At 38.5% G+C, this 14,274-nt stretch overlaps 1 protein-coding gene across 2 annotated transcripts; it reads left to right on the top strand.

Moving 5' to 3' along the window:
- Positions 1-5,713: 5,713 nt before the first annotated feature.
- Positions 5,714-7,978, top strand: LOC306855203 (protein canopy homolog 2-like). Of its 2 annotated transcripts, none has more exons than XM_079393693.1 (6): positions 5,714-5,749; positions 6,044-6,149; positions 6,356-6,471; positions 6,557-6,754; positions 6,945-7,041; positions 7,262-7,978. In XM_079393693.1, the coding sequence occupies exons 2-6, from the start codon at positions 6,050-6,052 to the stop codon at positions 7,303-7,305; spliced, it is 555 nt and encodes a 184-aa protein (XP_079249819.1). In that variant the 5' UTR covers positions 5,714-5,749; positions 6,044-6,049; the 3' UTR covers positions 7,306-7,978. The 2 variants fall into 2 exon arrangements, with proteins under 2 accessions (XP_079249819.1, XP_079249820.1); XM_079393694.1 differs by having other exon boundaries at positions 5,741-5,830; positions 7,262-7,964.
- Positions 7,979-14,274: the final 6,296 nt, after the last annotated feature.

The raw sequence follows: 14,274 nt of genomic DNA on the forward strand, positions 1-14,274 counted from the left end.
AAATAGCCATTTTTACTTATGATTTACAGTAGATTTTAATAAATATATATCTAAAATGTAAAAGATGTGCATTATAGTTGACACCTAGATGAACAGTTTACAGTTTGTTTTATGATTGTAAGTCATTCTCCTCAAATGCTATTGAGCTTTAAATTTGCATTTGAGCCCATTCGGTAGAGAAAAATAGCCATTTTTACAGTTGATTTACAGTAGATTTTAATAATTATAAAATTTTTTAAAGGTGTGCATTATAGTTGGCACCTAGATGAACAGTTTACAGTTTGTGTCATGACTGTAAGCCATTCATTACGTTTGGGAAAGTCATGGCCTATTGGTTAGAGAGTCGGACTCGTAATCCAAAGGTTGCGGGTTCAAGTCTCAGGCCGGCAGGAATTGTAGGTGGGGGGAGTGAATGTCCAGCGCTCTCTCCACCCTCAATACCACGACTGAGGTGCCCTTGAGCAAGGGACCGAACCCCCAACTGCTCCCCGGGCTGCCCACTGCTCCGGGTGTGTGTTCACGGTGTGTGTGTGTGTGCACTTTGGATGGGTAAATGCAGAGCACGAATTCCGAGTATGGGTCACCATACTTGGCCGTATGTCACGTCACTTTCACTTTCTCCTCAAATGCTATTGAGCTTTACATTTGCGTTTGAGCCCTTTGGTACTGAAAAAATAGAATTTTTATCAAATGATTTACAGTTTATTTTTAATAAATATCAAAAATGTAAAAGGTGTGCATTATAGTTGACACCTAGATGTACAGTTTACAGTTGTTTTATGACTGTAAGTCATTCTGCTCATATGCTATTGAAGTTAGAAAAGTGTATACCAATATCGCATGTAGACGGTCCCTAAATATGCAAATATCCAACGTCAAGCCAATTTTATGCCAGTATTTGACTGAGCCTAGGCCTATGTTCGTGTCTCCTCTTCATTTCCACCAATGACAGCGTGAAGAACAGTCTGAATCGAATTTATAGATACCTGCCTTTCATTCATTTATTTGCTCACACAGTTATTGTTGTATTGCTTAACTTCATCAAGAGAAACCCACAGAAAATGATAGGGTGCGCTATTTTACACGTGCAAGATGCAGTCCTCAGTAGGCTAAACTAGTTGTTAAGCTCAATATTTTGCAATATTTTTATACACACAAACCAAGAATAAAATGAAAATTCACCTTACATATTTAATACAAGCATGTTGTAGACCTTGTTGTGAACGATTCATTTGTGCAGTCTATGTAGCTAATTAAAACAATTTTTTTGACCTCATAATGTTTTATAAAAATGTCATAACTGGACCTTCTGGTGAAAACATCAGACATCAGAAAACATCAGACATAATGTGTCCCTCCCCATCTTTGGGCTGCTCTTAATTTGTGTTTCAAAGGTTAACCAAAGTCTTGTTAAGGTTTAGAACAACATGCTGACAAATGACAGAATTTTCATTTTTGGATGCACTACTCATGTAAGTGTTTTGTTGTGGCTATATCATACAACCAGAACCAGAATCCTATGCCAATTGTTTTTATATTAGTCTATGGCCAAACCCTGCCTTCCAACACAAGCCTTTTTGTCAAGGTCAAATTTTGTCAGAACAGCTTGTCACAAACCATGTCTGTCAGCATTTTGCACCTGATGGTGATTTCTCTCAAATTCCACTTTCTCTATAACAGCAATATGTTTTAAAGACAATCGTTTGTTCATTCTTTTTGACGCTAGTCAGAAGTGGGCACCTTTGTCTGGGACACTTGGTAGCAGACAGAGATTGATTGTGCATGGATCAGATAAGATGGTCACTGCAGCCACCCTGATCCGGTCCGTATCCAGATCAGATGGTGGATCAGCACCTAGAGATTACCTCTACAGCCCTGAATGTCAGCAGAGACCAGGATACCTAGATGAGCCCCAGAGACTGATCCCCAGTGAAGACCCTGTCTCCAAGACGGCCATCGGGACAAGACCACAGGAACCAGATGAGTCCTTTGCACAATCTGATTCTGCTGTAGCCTAGATTTAAACGGCTGATTTTGTCTGGCCAGAGGAGAATGACACTATTTCGACAAACTATTTCCCCGTCTAAATACGGTAAAGCTGATATAAAGCCACCCAGCTTTATATCAAGCCGATATAAAGCTGCTCTGACACAATTTGCATTGTTGTGCTATACAAATAATAGTGACTTGACTTGACTTGACTATGGAGAAGTGCTGTCAGATATCCTTGCTATAAGTTTACAGAATAAACTAGTTAAATATTACAGGAGAAACCTCAGCTGTTATCTTGACAAAGGGACGTTGCATTAAATTAAGGCTGCCGATAACTGTGGCACACACACATATGAGAAAAATACTATTACTTTAATTAAGGGTTAGATTTTTCCACAGTATGTTTTGGTCATATTTGTGACGCTAGACCACAAAACCAGTCATAAGGGTCAATTTTTCTAAATTTATATTCATACATCATCTGAATGTTTCATCAGCTTTCCATTGATGTATGGTTTGTTGGGATAGGACAATACAGTGTCCTCCACTGATATTGGCACCCTTGGTAAATATGAGCAAAGACAGCTGTGAAAATAAATCTGCATTGTTTATCCTTTTTATCTTTCATAAAAAAAAATCACAAAATTCCAACCTATCATTGAAGCAAAACAATTGAAAGTGGGGAAAAATCTCATTGTGAAATAAAGGCTTTCTCTTGTTCATGTTGGCCACAATTATTGGCACCCAATTATTGAAACGTCCTTTTCCCAGGGTAACAGCTCTGAGTTTTCTCCTATAATGCCTGAAGAGTTTGGAGAACACCTGATAAGAGATCAGAGACCATTTTCTTCATTCAGAATCTTTCTAGATCTTTCAGATTCACAGCTCCATGTTAGTACTTCTTCTCTTCAGTTCACCCCACTCATTTTCTGTAGGATTCAGGTCAGTGGACAGGTTCAGCAATGTTAAAGATTTATTTTGTGCTCAGTGACCCATTTTTGTGATTATTTTGATGTTTGCTTTGGATTTTTGTCCTGGTGGAAGATCCAAACACGGCCCATTATAAGATTTACAACAGAGGCAGTCAGGTTTTGATTTTTTATCTGTTGGTATTTGATAGAATCCATGATGCCATGTGTCTAAACAAGATGTTCAGGACCTCTGGCAGAAAAACAGGCCCACAACATTAAAGATCCATGAGTATATTTAACCGTGGAAATGGTGTACTGTTTTTTTTTTTTTTATCCCTGTTTGTACTTAACTCATCTTGAGTGTTTGCTGCCAAAAATCTCTTTTTGTAGTTTCATGTGACCATAGAAGTCAGTGCCGTTTGAAGTTCCAGTCGTGTCTGATAACTGAATTTGCTGGAATGTTTTATTTTTATTGGATGTTTGATTGATATATATATATATATACACTCACCTAAAGGATTATTAGGAACACCCGTTCAATTTCTCATTAATGCAATTATCTAATCAACCAATCACATGGCAGTTGCTTCAATGCATTTAGGGGTGTGGTCCTGGTCAAGACAATCTCCTGAACTCCAAACTGAATGTCAGAATGGGAAAGAAAGGTGATTTAAGCAATTTTGAGCGTGGCATGGTTGTTGGTGCCAGACGGGCCGGTCTGAGTATTTCACAATCTGCGATTTCTAGGGTTTACAAAGAATGGTGTGAAAAGGGAAAAACATCCAGTATGCGGCAGTCCTGTGGGCGAAAATGCCTTGTTGATGCTAGAGGTCAGAGGAGAATGGGCCGACTGATTCAAGCTGATAGAAGATCAAGTTTGACTGAAATAACCACTCGTTACAACCGAGGTATGCAGCAAAGCATTTGTGAAGCCACAACACGCACAACCTTGAGGCGGATGGGCTACAACAGCAGAAGACCCCACCGGGTACCACTCATCTCCACTACAAATAGGAAAAAGAGGCTACAATTTACACGAGCTCACCAAAATTGGACGGTTGAAGACTGGAAAAATGTTGCCTGGTCTGATGAGTCTCGATTTCTGTTGAGACATTCAGATGGTAGAGTCAGAATTTGGCATAAACAGAATGAGAACATGGATCCATCATGCCTTGTTACCACTGTGCAGGCTTGGTGGTGTAATGGTGTGGGGGATGTTTTCTTGGCACACTTTAGGCCCCTTCGTGCCAATTGGGCATCGTTTAAATGCCACGGCCTACCTGAGCATTGTTTCTGACCATGTCCATCCCTTTATGACCACCATGTACCCATCCTCTGATGGCTACTTCCAGCAGGATAATGCACCATGTCACAAAGCTCGAATCATTTCAAATTGGTTTCTTGAACATGACAATGAGTTCACTGTACTAAAATGGCCCCCACAGTCACCAGATCTCAACCCAATAGAGCATCTTTGGGATGTGGTGGAACGGGAGCTTCGTGCCCTGGATGGGCATCCCACAAATCTCCATCAACTGCAAGATGCTATCCTATCAATATGGGCCAACATTTCTAAAGAATGCTTTCAGCACCTTGTTGAATCAATGCCACGTAGAATTAAGGCAGTTCTGAAGGCGAAAGGGGGTCAAACACCGTATTAGTATGGTGTTCCTAATAATCCTTTAGGTGAGTGTATGTATGTATGTGTGTATATATATATATATATATATGTTTCTGTCCCCAAGACTCAACTAATCTCTACAATTATCCAGCTGTGTTCCTTGGAGAGTCTTTGTCCACTCAAACTCTCCTCCTCACCGTGCATTAGGATGATATAGACAAGTCCTCTTCCAGGCAGATTTTTTACATCTTTAGTTGACTGGAACCTCTTAATTATTACCCTGATGGTGGAACTGGGGATTTTCAATGCTTTAACTCTTTTCTTACAGCCACTTTCTATTTTGTGATGCTCAACAATCTTGTTCTGCACATCAGAACTATATTCTTAGGTTATACTCCTTGTGATGGATGGTTAAGGTAATTTGGCCTTTGTTCCTCATATTTATAATCCTGTGGAACAGGAAGTCATGGCTGGACAATTTCATGCTCCTAGTCATCCCGGTGTGCTACACAATGTAAATATGAATGGGAATATACTCCAGAGATATTTTACTCATAAGAATTTCTAGGGTTCCAATAATTGTGGCCAACATTCATTGGAGAAAAACATTTATTATCAGGAGATTTTCACCCCACTTTCAATTGTTTTACTTCAACGATAGATTAGAATTTTTTTATTTTTGGAGTGAAAGATCAAAAGGATAAACAATGCAGATTTATTTTCATAGCCGCCTTTGCTTATATTTATCAAGGGTGCCAATATTAGTGGAGGGCACTGTTTTTGGCCGAGATACAATAGGCTCTTTGAAAATCTGGAATCTGAGGGTGCAGAAAAATCTAAATATTGAGAAAACCGCCTTTAAAGTTGTCCAAATGAAGTTCTTAGCAATGCATATTACTAATAAAAAATGAAGTTTGGATATATTTACAGTAGGAAATTTACAAAATGGAACATGATCTTTACTTAATGTCCTAATGATTTTTGGCATAAAAGAAAAATCAATAATTTTGACCCATACAATGTTTTTCCGGCTATTGCTACAAATATACCTGTGCTACTTAAGACTTGTTTTGTGCTCCAGGGTCACATTTATCAAGGGGTATTTGTAGAGGGCGCACGTGCATTTCCTCTCACTGCTCCACACTCCAGTTCAGCTGGTGGCGGTAATGCACCAAAGACAGCCAACACATCTCAAGAAGAAAACAAGGCTCGCGGCAGATCTCAGGTCAGCTCCTAAACTACAGTTATCCCTGTGTGCACGTCATCAGTTCGTGAACGCGTGTGTGCGGTGCATTTAAAGTAAAAGGTTTGTAAGTTCACGCTCTGCCTTAAAATATGCATGCGATTCAGTTCGATAATGAATGCATTAACTCATTGCATGATTTTATTGCTTGATTGTATTTCGTGAAAGGAAAGTCCTGTTAACTGGCCATTCTGTGTTTTATTCCAGCTATCGAAGGCTGCACTAAAATAAAATTGTTTGCAATAACCTTACTTTACGTTTTATTTGTTTTTGTAGGTGGGGATGGAAAAACATTTTTACATTGTTATCGTCTGTGCATTGATGTCTTTGCACCTACTGTTAGTCCAAGGAGCCAGACAGGGTCAAGACATAAAATGTGGAGGTATTTAAACTTTTCCAAATATTTTTATAATTTACTGTGTATATACCCAGACAGGCATTGCGGGTTAGTTGTATTGCAGGACAAAGAAACATCAGGAATGTTATACACCGTCATAAATGCATCTTCAAACTGTTTTAATAAATGGTTGTGCTTTGTGAGTAAGGAGTGCTTCTGGATTGCATCATGCACATGTTTTATTCCCCTAGCGTGCAGGGCATTAGTTGATGAAATGGACTGGGCCATATCACAAATAGATCCCAAGAAAATGATCCAGACCGGAGCATTTAGGATTAATCCCGATGGCAGTCAGTCAGTAAGAGAGGTGACATATTTGAGTTTCATAATGACTTTTTTTTTTTTTTGACACCAACTTACAGATCTTTATGCATTTGTTTTAATGTGCACAGGTTCCCTTTTCCCGCTCTGAGAGTCATCTGCTGGAACTAATGGAAGAGGTTTGTGAGAAGATGAAGGATTACGGTGAACTGGTTGACCCTGCCACCAATCGGAAGACATACGTGAGACATACATCCCGTGATGGCACTGCCATGGACCTTTCTGATGTGGCCTTTGACTCCAGAGTCAGCTCTAGTTTAAAGTTTGCTGTGAGAATGCTTTTTCTTTTTTCAAACCTCAAGTCAAAGTCAAACCTTTAATGGTATTTACATTTATGATGCAATTCGCTGCTGATTCCATGCAATAATTGTACGCTATTTATGAATTGCTGTTTGAAAAACATCCAAATTTTCTGATGGGTTTTAGAAATGGTCTTTCTTCATGTGTGTGTTTTCACAGTGTGAAACAATCGTTGAGCAGCATGAGGATGAACTTATTGAATTCTTTGCTCATGAGACGGACAACGTTAAAGACAAGCTCTGCAGTAAGAGGACAGGTAATGCTGTAAACATATTTGATTCAGTATTCTTTCATTTCAAACCTATTTGTGAACTAGTCACAAGCTACATGCATTTACCTGTTAAAAACATTGACAACACCTTTTCAAGCGTACAATATTGAAAAATGATTCAGAAGGACACGTGGAACTGTATCACCAATACTTTTTTCTGTTACACATTGGCATATGTAATAGTTTATTTGAACTCCTTCCACAGATCTCTGTGACCATGCCCTGAAGATACCTCATGACGAGTTATAACATGAGCCGAGCACACCATGACAGCTTTACTATTGGAAAACAATGCGTTCACCTGTTCAACTTCAGTAAACAGACTGATTCTCTTACTTGTTGAGGACGCTGAACATACAGAGATCTACTTAAGTGATGTTAGGCAAAGCATTGCATATGTACTTGACCCTATGGGTTAGCTGTTGACATGTTCAGCTGTATTAATGGCGTTACCATCAAAACTGTTCATTGTCATCATTTAAAGCTGACTTTCTACAGCTAAAAATGAGATCTCTATGAGTCTCTCCAATGGCATACTTTTATATTTAAATGTCCTTGGGTGCACTTAGTTTTTAGTTTAGGAGAGAACTTGCAGTATATTTATTATAAGCACAGATAGAGCGCCTCTCGAGTTCCTGGATCTAGTGGTGGTGTGTCTTGATTTTATTTTAGGTCATGAATCTGATCAGATTACTAGTCCTTAAATCTTTACCAATTAGGTTACCACCATTTTGAACCTAATTTTCATTTTATGTATTCACTTGTTTTCTTCCCACACATTATTGCATTGGTTATTGCTTCCAGATTTGTCAACATTCGTTTGAGTTTATGTATCCATTGAGGACCATGTTGTATTTGTAGTTTGTGTTATTATTGTAATAGTCAAGTCACCTTTATTAATATACTTTAATAAGAAAGCCAGTGGTCAGGCGTGAATCTTTATTTTGATGGTTCCTTTAACACATTCTGTTGAATATAAGTAACTTTGCACCTACATGTCCATAGTAGACTGATAGAGTTAGGGTTAAAGTAAAGTTGATCTATAGTCAGTAGAATATCTGTTGGGAGACCATCATATTAAAGTTTTAGCAGATAATCAAACAACTATTAATACTCTAATGGTAGTTTGTTGACATGTAGGTGCAAAGTGTTACCCGATAATTTATATCATCAACATCTCTTCATATATCAACATATATCATATATTGCCCAGCCCTGAAACTGCTAAATGTATTCATATTGATGCATTATATACATAACAACAGTATCTGATAACATCTGTATCTGAAATTGTTTATTGTAAAAAGTGCTATATGAAAAAAATTGACATGCACACATCTACAATAGTAAAATGACGACAAGTAATAGGCTATCTTAGTTTTCGATATCAAAAAGGCATTCTGGATATCTTTAATGATGACCTCTGGGAGATATCTGGAATTGGACTATAGCTGAAACAACAACAGCTAAAAGGAGTAAAGCTCTGGACAATAAATATGTGTCAACATATCTGTCTGGAGATTACTTACAAACTGTAGTCAGTTACTGATTCCAAATTACATGACAAAAATTGTTGTCAGTAACGTAATCCATTACATTTTACATTTAAGGTAATAAAATCAGACTAATATTTGATTACTTTTGACCTTAACCATTTATCACATTGATTTAAATGGTATTTTTATATCAATATGGTACAAGATTACCCTAAGAATAAGAAAATGTATAGGCTACCATTGTAAAAATTCTCATTTGTATAATTATATAATTGAATAATATAGTATAATTTCTATTGTACAGTAGATGGCGCTGTAAACCAGCAGCTTCATAATATATTACAGCGCAGTTGCACTAACGTTAGTGAATCCTTAGTGAATAATGAATAAACTCCGACCGGACTAATCTGTGGAGATGGGAGCATTAAAGATAAGCGAGCAGGTAAGCGTCTAGAAATGCTTTTCGCTTTAGTTTTGTCAGGAGCATGGAAGGACATGACTTGCTCTCTCTTGTATGTTTCAGTGAGAGTTTTAATATACTTCCCTTATGCACAGCCAGAGGAAAACTGCCATTGTAAAACTAGTTATAGGCCTACCCAGGTCCTGGTTATACCTGTCATTTTGGTTTTCACCCTCAAGTTGTTCCAAACCTGAATTTCTTTCTTCTGCTGAACACTAAAGAAGATATTTTGGAGAATATGGGTAACCAAACAGTTGATGAAAATACCATTGGCTTCAGTAGTATGGAATAAAAGATACAGGTTTAGGGCGGGGGACCACAAAAAGTTCAAATTTTGACTTCCATTATATTTCAGATACTCAAAGCCAGGGCAATGTTTTTGAACCAGAATACTTTCTTCTCTAAAGTGTGATTCTACTGATCCTGATTCTGTCTTTGTCTCTTTTAGTCACTCCTTGTCCAGGCAGTATTTAGCCAGAATGCTGAAATGGTGGTATTTGTGTTGGAGCAATATGAAGAAGTCAATGAATTGGTACGCGGGTTTTGTCTTGAAGAAATAGTCTTATTTGAAGAAATATTTTGGTTCTTAAAAATTCCTTTACTCCTTTTATTTCTTTGTAAGAAAGCATACATCCACATACCTGATAACTAAAATTATGAAATACTTTTTATTAAAATTGTAGAGTGAATACACTAATTTTTCTTGGAAATTATAACTTGAGGTACAGTCATTTGTTGTTGCAGGACCAAGAGTGGCGCACTGCGTTGCATGCTGCATCTTATGTTGGTGGTGTTTATATCATGGACCTCCTCATCAGTTCAGGTGAGATCAGGAATTTCAGGGTTTGCAAAATTTGGCATACTGACTTAATATGGACTTACAGTTATAGACATGAACAGCAAACCACTGGTTGTTTTACATGACTGGCCAACATGAGTGTTAATGGAGTGTGTGTCCTTGCACCTGTGCTTTATTTCAGAAGTTACACTACCAGTAAATTTGTTGAAAAATTTCATCAGGGCTGCATTTATTCAGTCACAAATACAATAAAAAGGATTTATTGGGAATTATTAGTACAATTTAAAATAATGAAATAATTTGATAATCGAAATAATCAGAATTATTTTAATGTTTTAAAATGCTTTCTTATTTTTATGTATCGCTGTAAAGCTGAATTTTCAGCAGCCATTACTCACATGATCCTTCAGAAATCATTCTTCATCAATTGTTCACTTATTATCAGCTGTTATTTGTGCTCAATTATTTATAATAACAGCTTTTTATAGCATTTATTTTCTGATTAATTTAATGTCCTTGCAGAATAAAGGTATTATTTTTATTGTTATTTATTTATTTATTTTCAAATTTTGATTACCACACATTTTTGAATGGCAGTTTGTCACAGTTTACCCCAAAATAAGAAGCAGCTCAACTTGTTTCAACATTTATTATAATTAATTCTCAAATAATTCTTGAGCAGCAAATCAGCACATTAGCATGATATGACACTGAAGACTGGAGTAATGCTGAAAATTCAGCTTTGTTATAGCATCAATAGAAAATATCTCTTTTAAATTGTAATAGTATTTCACAGTACTCTTTTTACTGCATTTGTTCAAATAAATACAGCCTTGGTGAGTACAAGAGACTTCTTCATTAAAAAAGTAATTATTTAAATTCATTTTAAACTAAGCATTCATTGTAGAATATTTTGGATCACACTTTATTTTAAGGTCCAGTTCTCACCATTAACAAACTATTAACAACGATTTTTGCATCAGTAAACTCCTAATTTGCTGCTTATTAAAAGTTGGTAGGATAGTTGTTAAAGGGGTCATATGACGTTGCTAAAAAGTACATTATTTTGTGTATTTGGTGTAATGCAATGTGTTTATGCGGTTTAAGGTTAAAAAAACACATTATTTTCCACATACTGTACATTATTGTTGCTCCTCTATGAACCGCCTTTCCGTGTTTTTTTCTCACGAGTTCATCAAACAACAGTGGTAAGCAAATCATTCTTCAGTCACGGTGAGTAATGGCTTCTTCTCCTGCTGTTGTTGTTTGCACTGTTTGCCACATGTATAGTTTATCTCTCTTTGTCAGCGACGAGGGATTCACATGTGATAAATGCAGGGAAATAGTTAGGCTGACAGAGAAGATTTCAGAATTAGAGACACGCATCCAAACTTTAGTTGAGGACAGTAAGAATGTGAGGGCTGTAGATACTGCTTTGGATGCGACTAGCTCAGGGAGTCCTGTACATTGTTCGGTTCCAGGGCAGCTGGGTGACTGTGAGGCGGCCTAGTCGCGGGTCAAAACACTGCTCTTCTGTTCCGATCAGAACATCAAACAGGTTCTCCCCACTACGTGATGCACCCACTGAGAAACCTGATGAAAGTGCTCTAGTTATTGGCGATTCTATTGTACGGAACGTGAAAATAGAGACACCAGCCACCATAGTCCAATGTTTACTGGGAGCCAGAGCGCCTGACATCTTGGAAATTTAAAAGTGCTGGCTAATGCTAAACGTAAATTCAGTAAGATTGTTATTATAGCAATATTTTCAGTATTTCTCAAAATATATCTAAATTATGACCTATGCTCTCAATGTCAAATGCAGAAACATTAATTCATGCATTCATGACCTGGAGGCTAGATTATTGTAATGCTTTATTGGTTGGTTGCTCTGCACGTTCAATAAACAAACTCCAGCTGGTACAAAATGCAGCAGTTAGAGTTCTTACTAGAACCAGGAAGTATGACCACATTAGCTCGGTTCTGTCAACACTGCAAATCTTGCTAATTACCTATAAAGCCCTGAATGGTTTGGCACCTCAGTATTTGAGTGAGCTCTTATCGCATTATAGTCCTTCACGTCTGCTGCGATCTCAAAACTCTGTCCATTTGATAATACCTAGAATATCAAAATCAACTGCAGGCGGGAGATCGTTTTCCTATTTAGCGCCCAAACTCTGGAACAATCTACCTAACACTGTTCGGGAAGCAGACACACTCTGTCAGTTTAAATCTAGATTAAAGACACATCTCTTTAACCTGGTTTACACATAATACACTATCACATTTCTATAATTCAAATCCGTTAAAGGATTGTTAGGCTGCATTAATTAGGTCAACCAGAACCGGGAACACTTCCCAAAACACCTGATGTACTTGTTACATCGTTAGAAGAATGGCATCTACGCTAATATTAGTCTGTTTCTTTCTTATTCCGAGGTCACCGTAGCCACTCAGATCCAGTCTGTATCCAGATCATCCTTTATTGCTGTGTAACAGTGATCCAGTATATTACTGTATCTGGTGGGACTTGTGATGTGCTGTCTGTATTTTGGCAGTTCACGGGAGAGATTTGCTTTATTAAAGTCCCCGAGAATGATTAAAACAGAGTCTGGCTGTTGTTGCTTAGTCTCTATGATCAGATCAGCGAGTTTCTGTAAACCCAGGCTCACGTGCGCTTGCGGAGGAATGTAAACACTCGCGAGAATGAACGAGCAAAACTCCATCGGCGTAAACGGCTTACAGTTAATGAAAAGTGCTTCTAGATCGGGACAGCACATCTTCTTTAACACAGAAGATGATTTGATTTTGATCTAAAAGCATGTCCCTCCGCCATGCGATTTCCCTGTTGATTCTGCGTCGCGATCCGCTCTAAACAGCTGAAAGCCCAGCAGATGTAACGCACTGTCTGGAATGTCGTCATTCAGCCAGGTTTCCGTGAAACACAGAGCAGCAGAGTTTGAAAAATCCTTATTTCTCCAGGAGAGCAGAAGAAGTTTGTCCGTTTTGTTGGGTAGAGAGCGGAGATTCGCCAGATGGATGCTAGGCAACGGCGTCGGAATTACGCGCTGTCTGAGCTTCACAAGCGCGCCAGCTCGCTGCCCCCATCTAAGCATCCTGAAGCATTTGACAAGCGCTGCTGCTCCACCAATTACAACGTTCAGCAATACATCCTAGATAAATCAATGAAACTCCAAAAGTCAACAGTCTTAAGCCCCACCATTTCCAGAGGAGGCAAGGGATTGTCTAGGCAGTCATTAAAAGTATTGCTGAGCTCGGACTCATTAAATTCCAGTCCTACCGCCAAAGTCCGGAAGGTCTGAGCAAAACCTCCCACTTTCATCCCCGTTTGGCGAAGATCCGTCAACATCCAGAGCTGAGCCTTCCGCTCCTTCTTCGAGGCAGGAGGAAGACTACGAATGCCGATGATCCACAATCCGATAAGCCCAGCCTAGCTACTGGATCTGTTAATGGCTGGTTTATTCTGTCATGGAATGCTCCAAAACGAGAAGGTCCAAATGCAGCATTTATTGAAGAGTCCAAAAAACAAACAACAAAATAAAGCAACAGAAAACATGTAACAGTGAACAATAAACCAACAACCAAAGACAAAGAAAACAAGGCTTATATGGATTAGTTAACAATGTAAATGGGACACAGCTAAATTTAATTAGGATTGATAGTCAAGGCAATTGGTGATGAGAACTGAAGTCCAAAGAAACAAAGAAAACTAAGAAGTGTGCCCTCTAGTGACTATACATGGGCACACCAAATAGATGCTGTGACAGGATCAGCGACAGGAGGTTACACCCTGCATGACTTTACAAAAGGAAGAATCGCAGACAACTCTGTCTGGTCCCCAAACTACCTTTCACATCCAAACGCATTTTTGACTGATAAGGAAATAACGCAAGCTCATGTGTGAGATCAGATTTCTCGCACGAGACTGGAAATGTTATTAAAATGGTAGCCCACAAGAAGTTCGCTATACAAATGGTCTGTGCACTGATTTGCAGCAAAACGGTGAAAAAGAAAAAAAGATTATGGATGAGCAAATGGTTATTGTGATATTGCGGTCTATAACTCCTTCCCGAACTTCCCGCTGCCCTGTATCTTGCTCTCTCATTGGCTGTAGGTCATCGCCGATGTATTTTTTTTCAGTCAGAACTCATTTCACACAGCAGGATTTTGAATCGCCGACAGGTCCAAATATTTAGCATGCCAAATATTTTATGGGCGTCGGCAACGTGTCTGCGATTTTCTTAGATCGTGTCTTTTATAATTCACACTGCGTGATTGTCACTCACGTGAACGAGCACTGATTTGCTTCTGATTTCGGCCATTTGTCAGCAATTTCGGTGAGTTAAAATCGGGGGATTAGGAAGCGCCTCCTACTGAGGGCATAGCACAACCTCTGCTCTCTGAGAGCAGTGCACATGCTGGGCAAACTGAACCAGGGGCCA

Source organism: Barbus barbus (assembly GCF_936440315.1).
Source record: "Barbus barbus genome assembly, chromosome: 35".
NCBI classification, from domain to species: domain Eukaryota; kingdom Metazoa; phylum Chordata; class Actinopteri; order Cypriniformes; family Cyprinidae; genus Barbus; species Barbus barbus.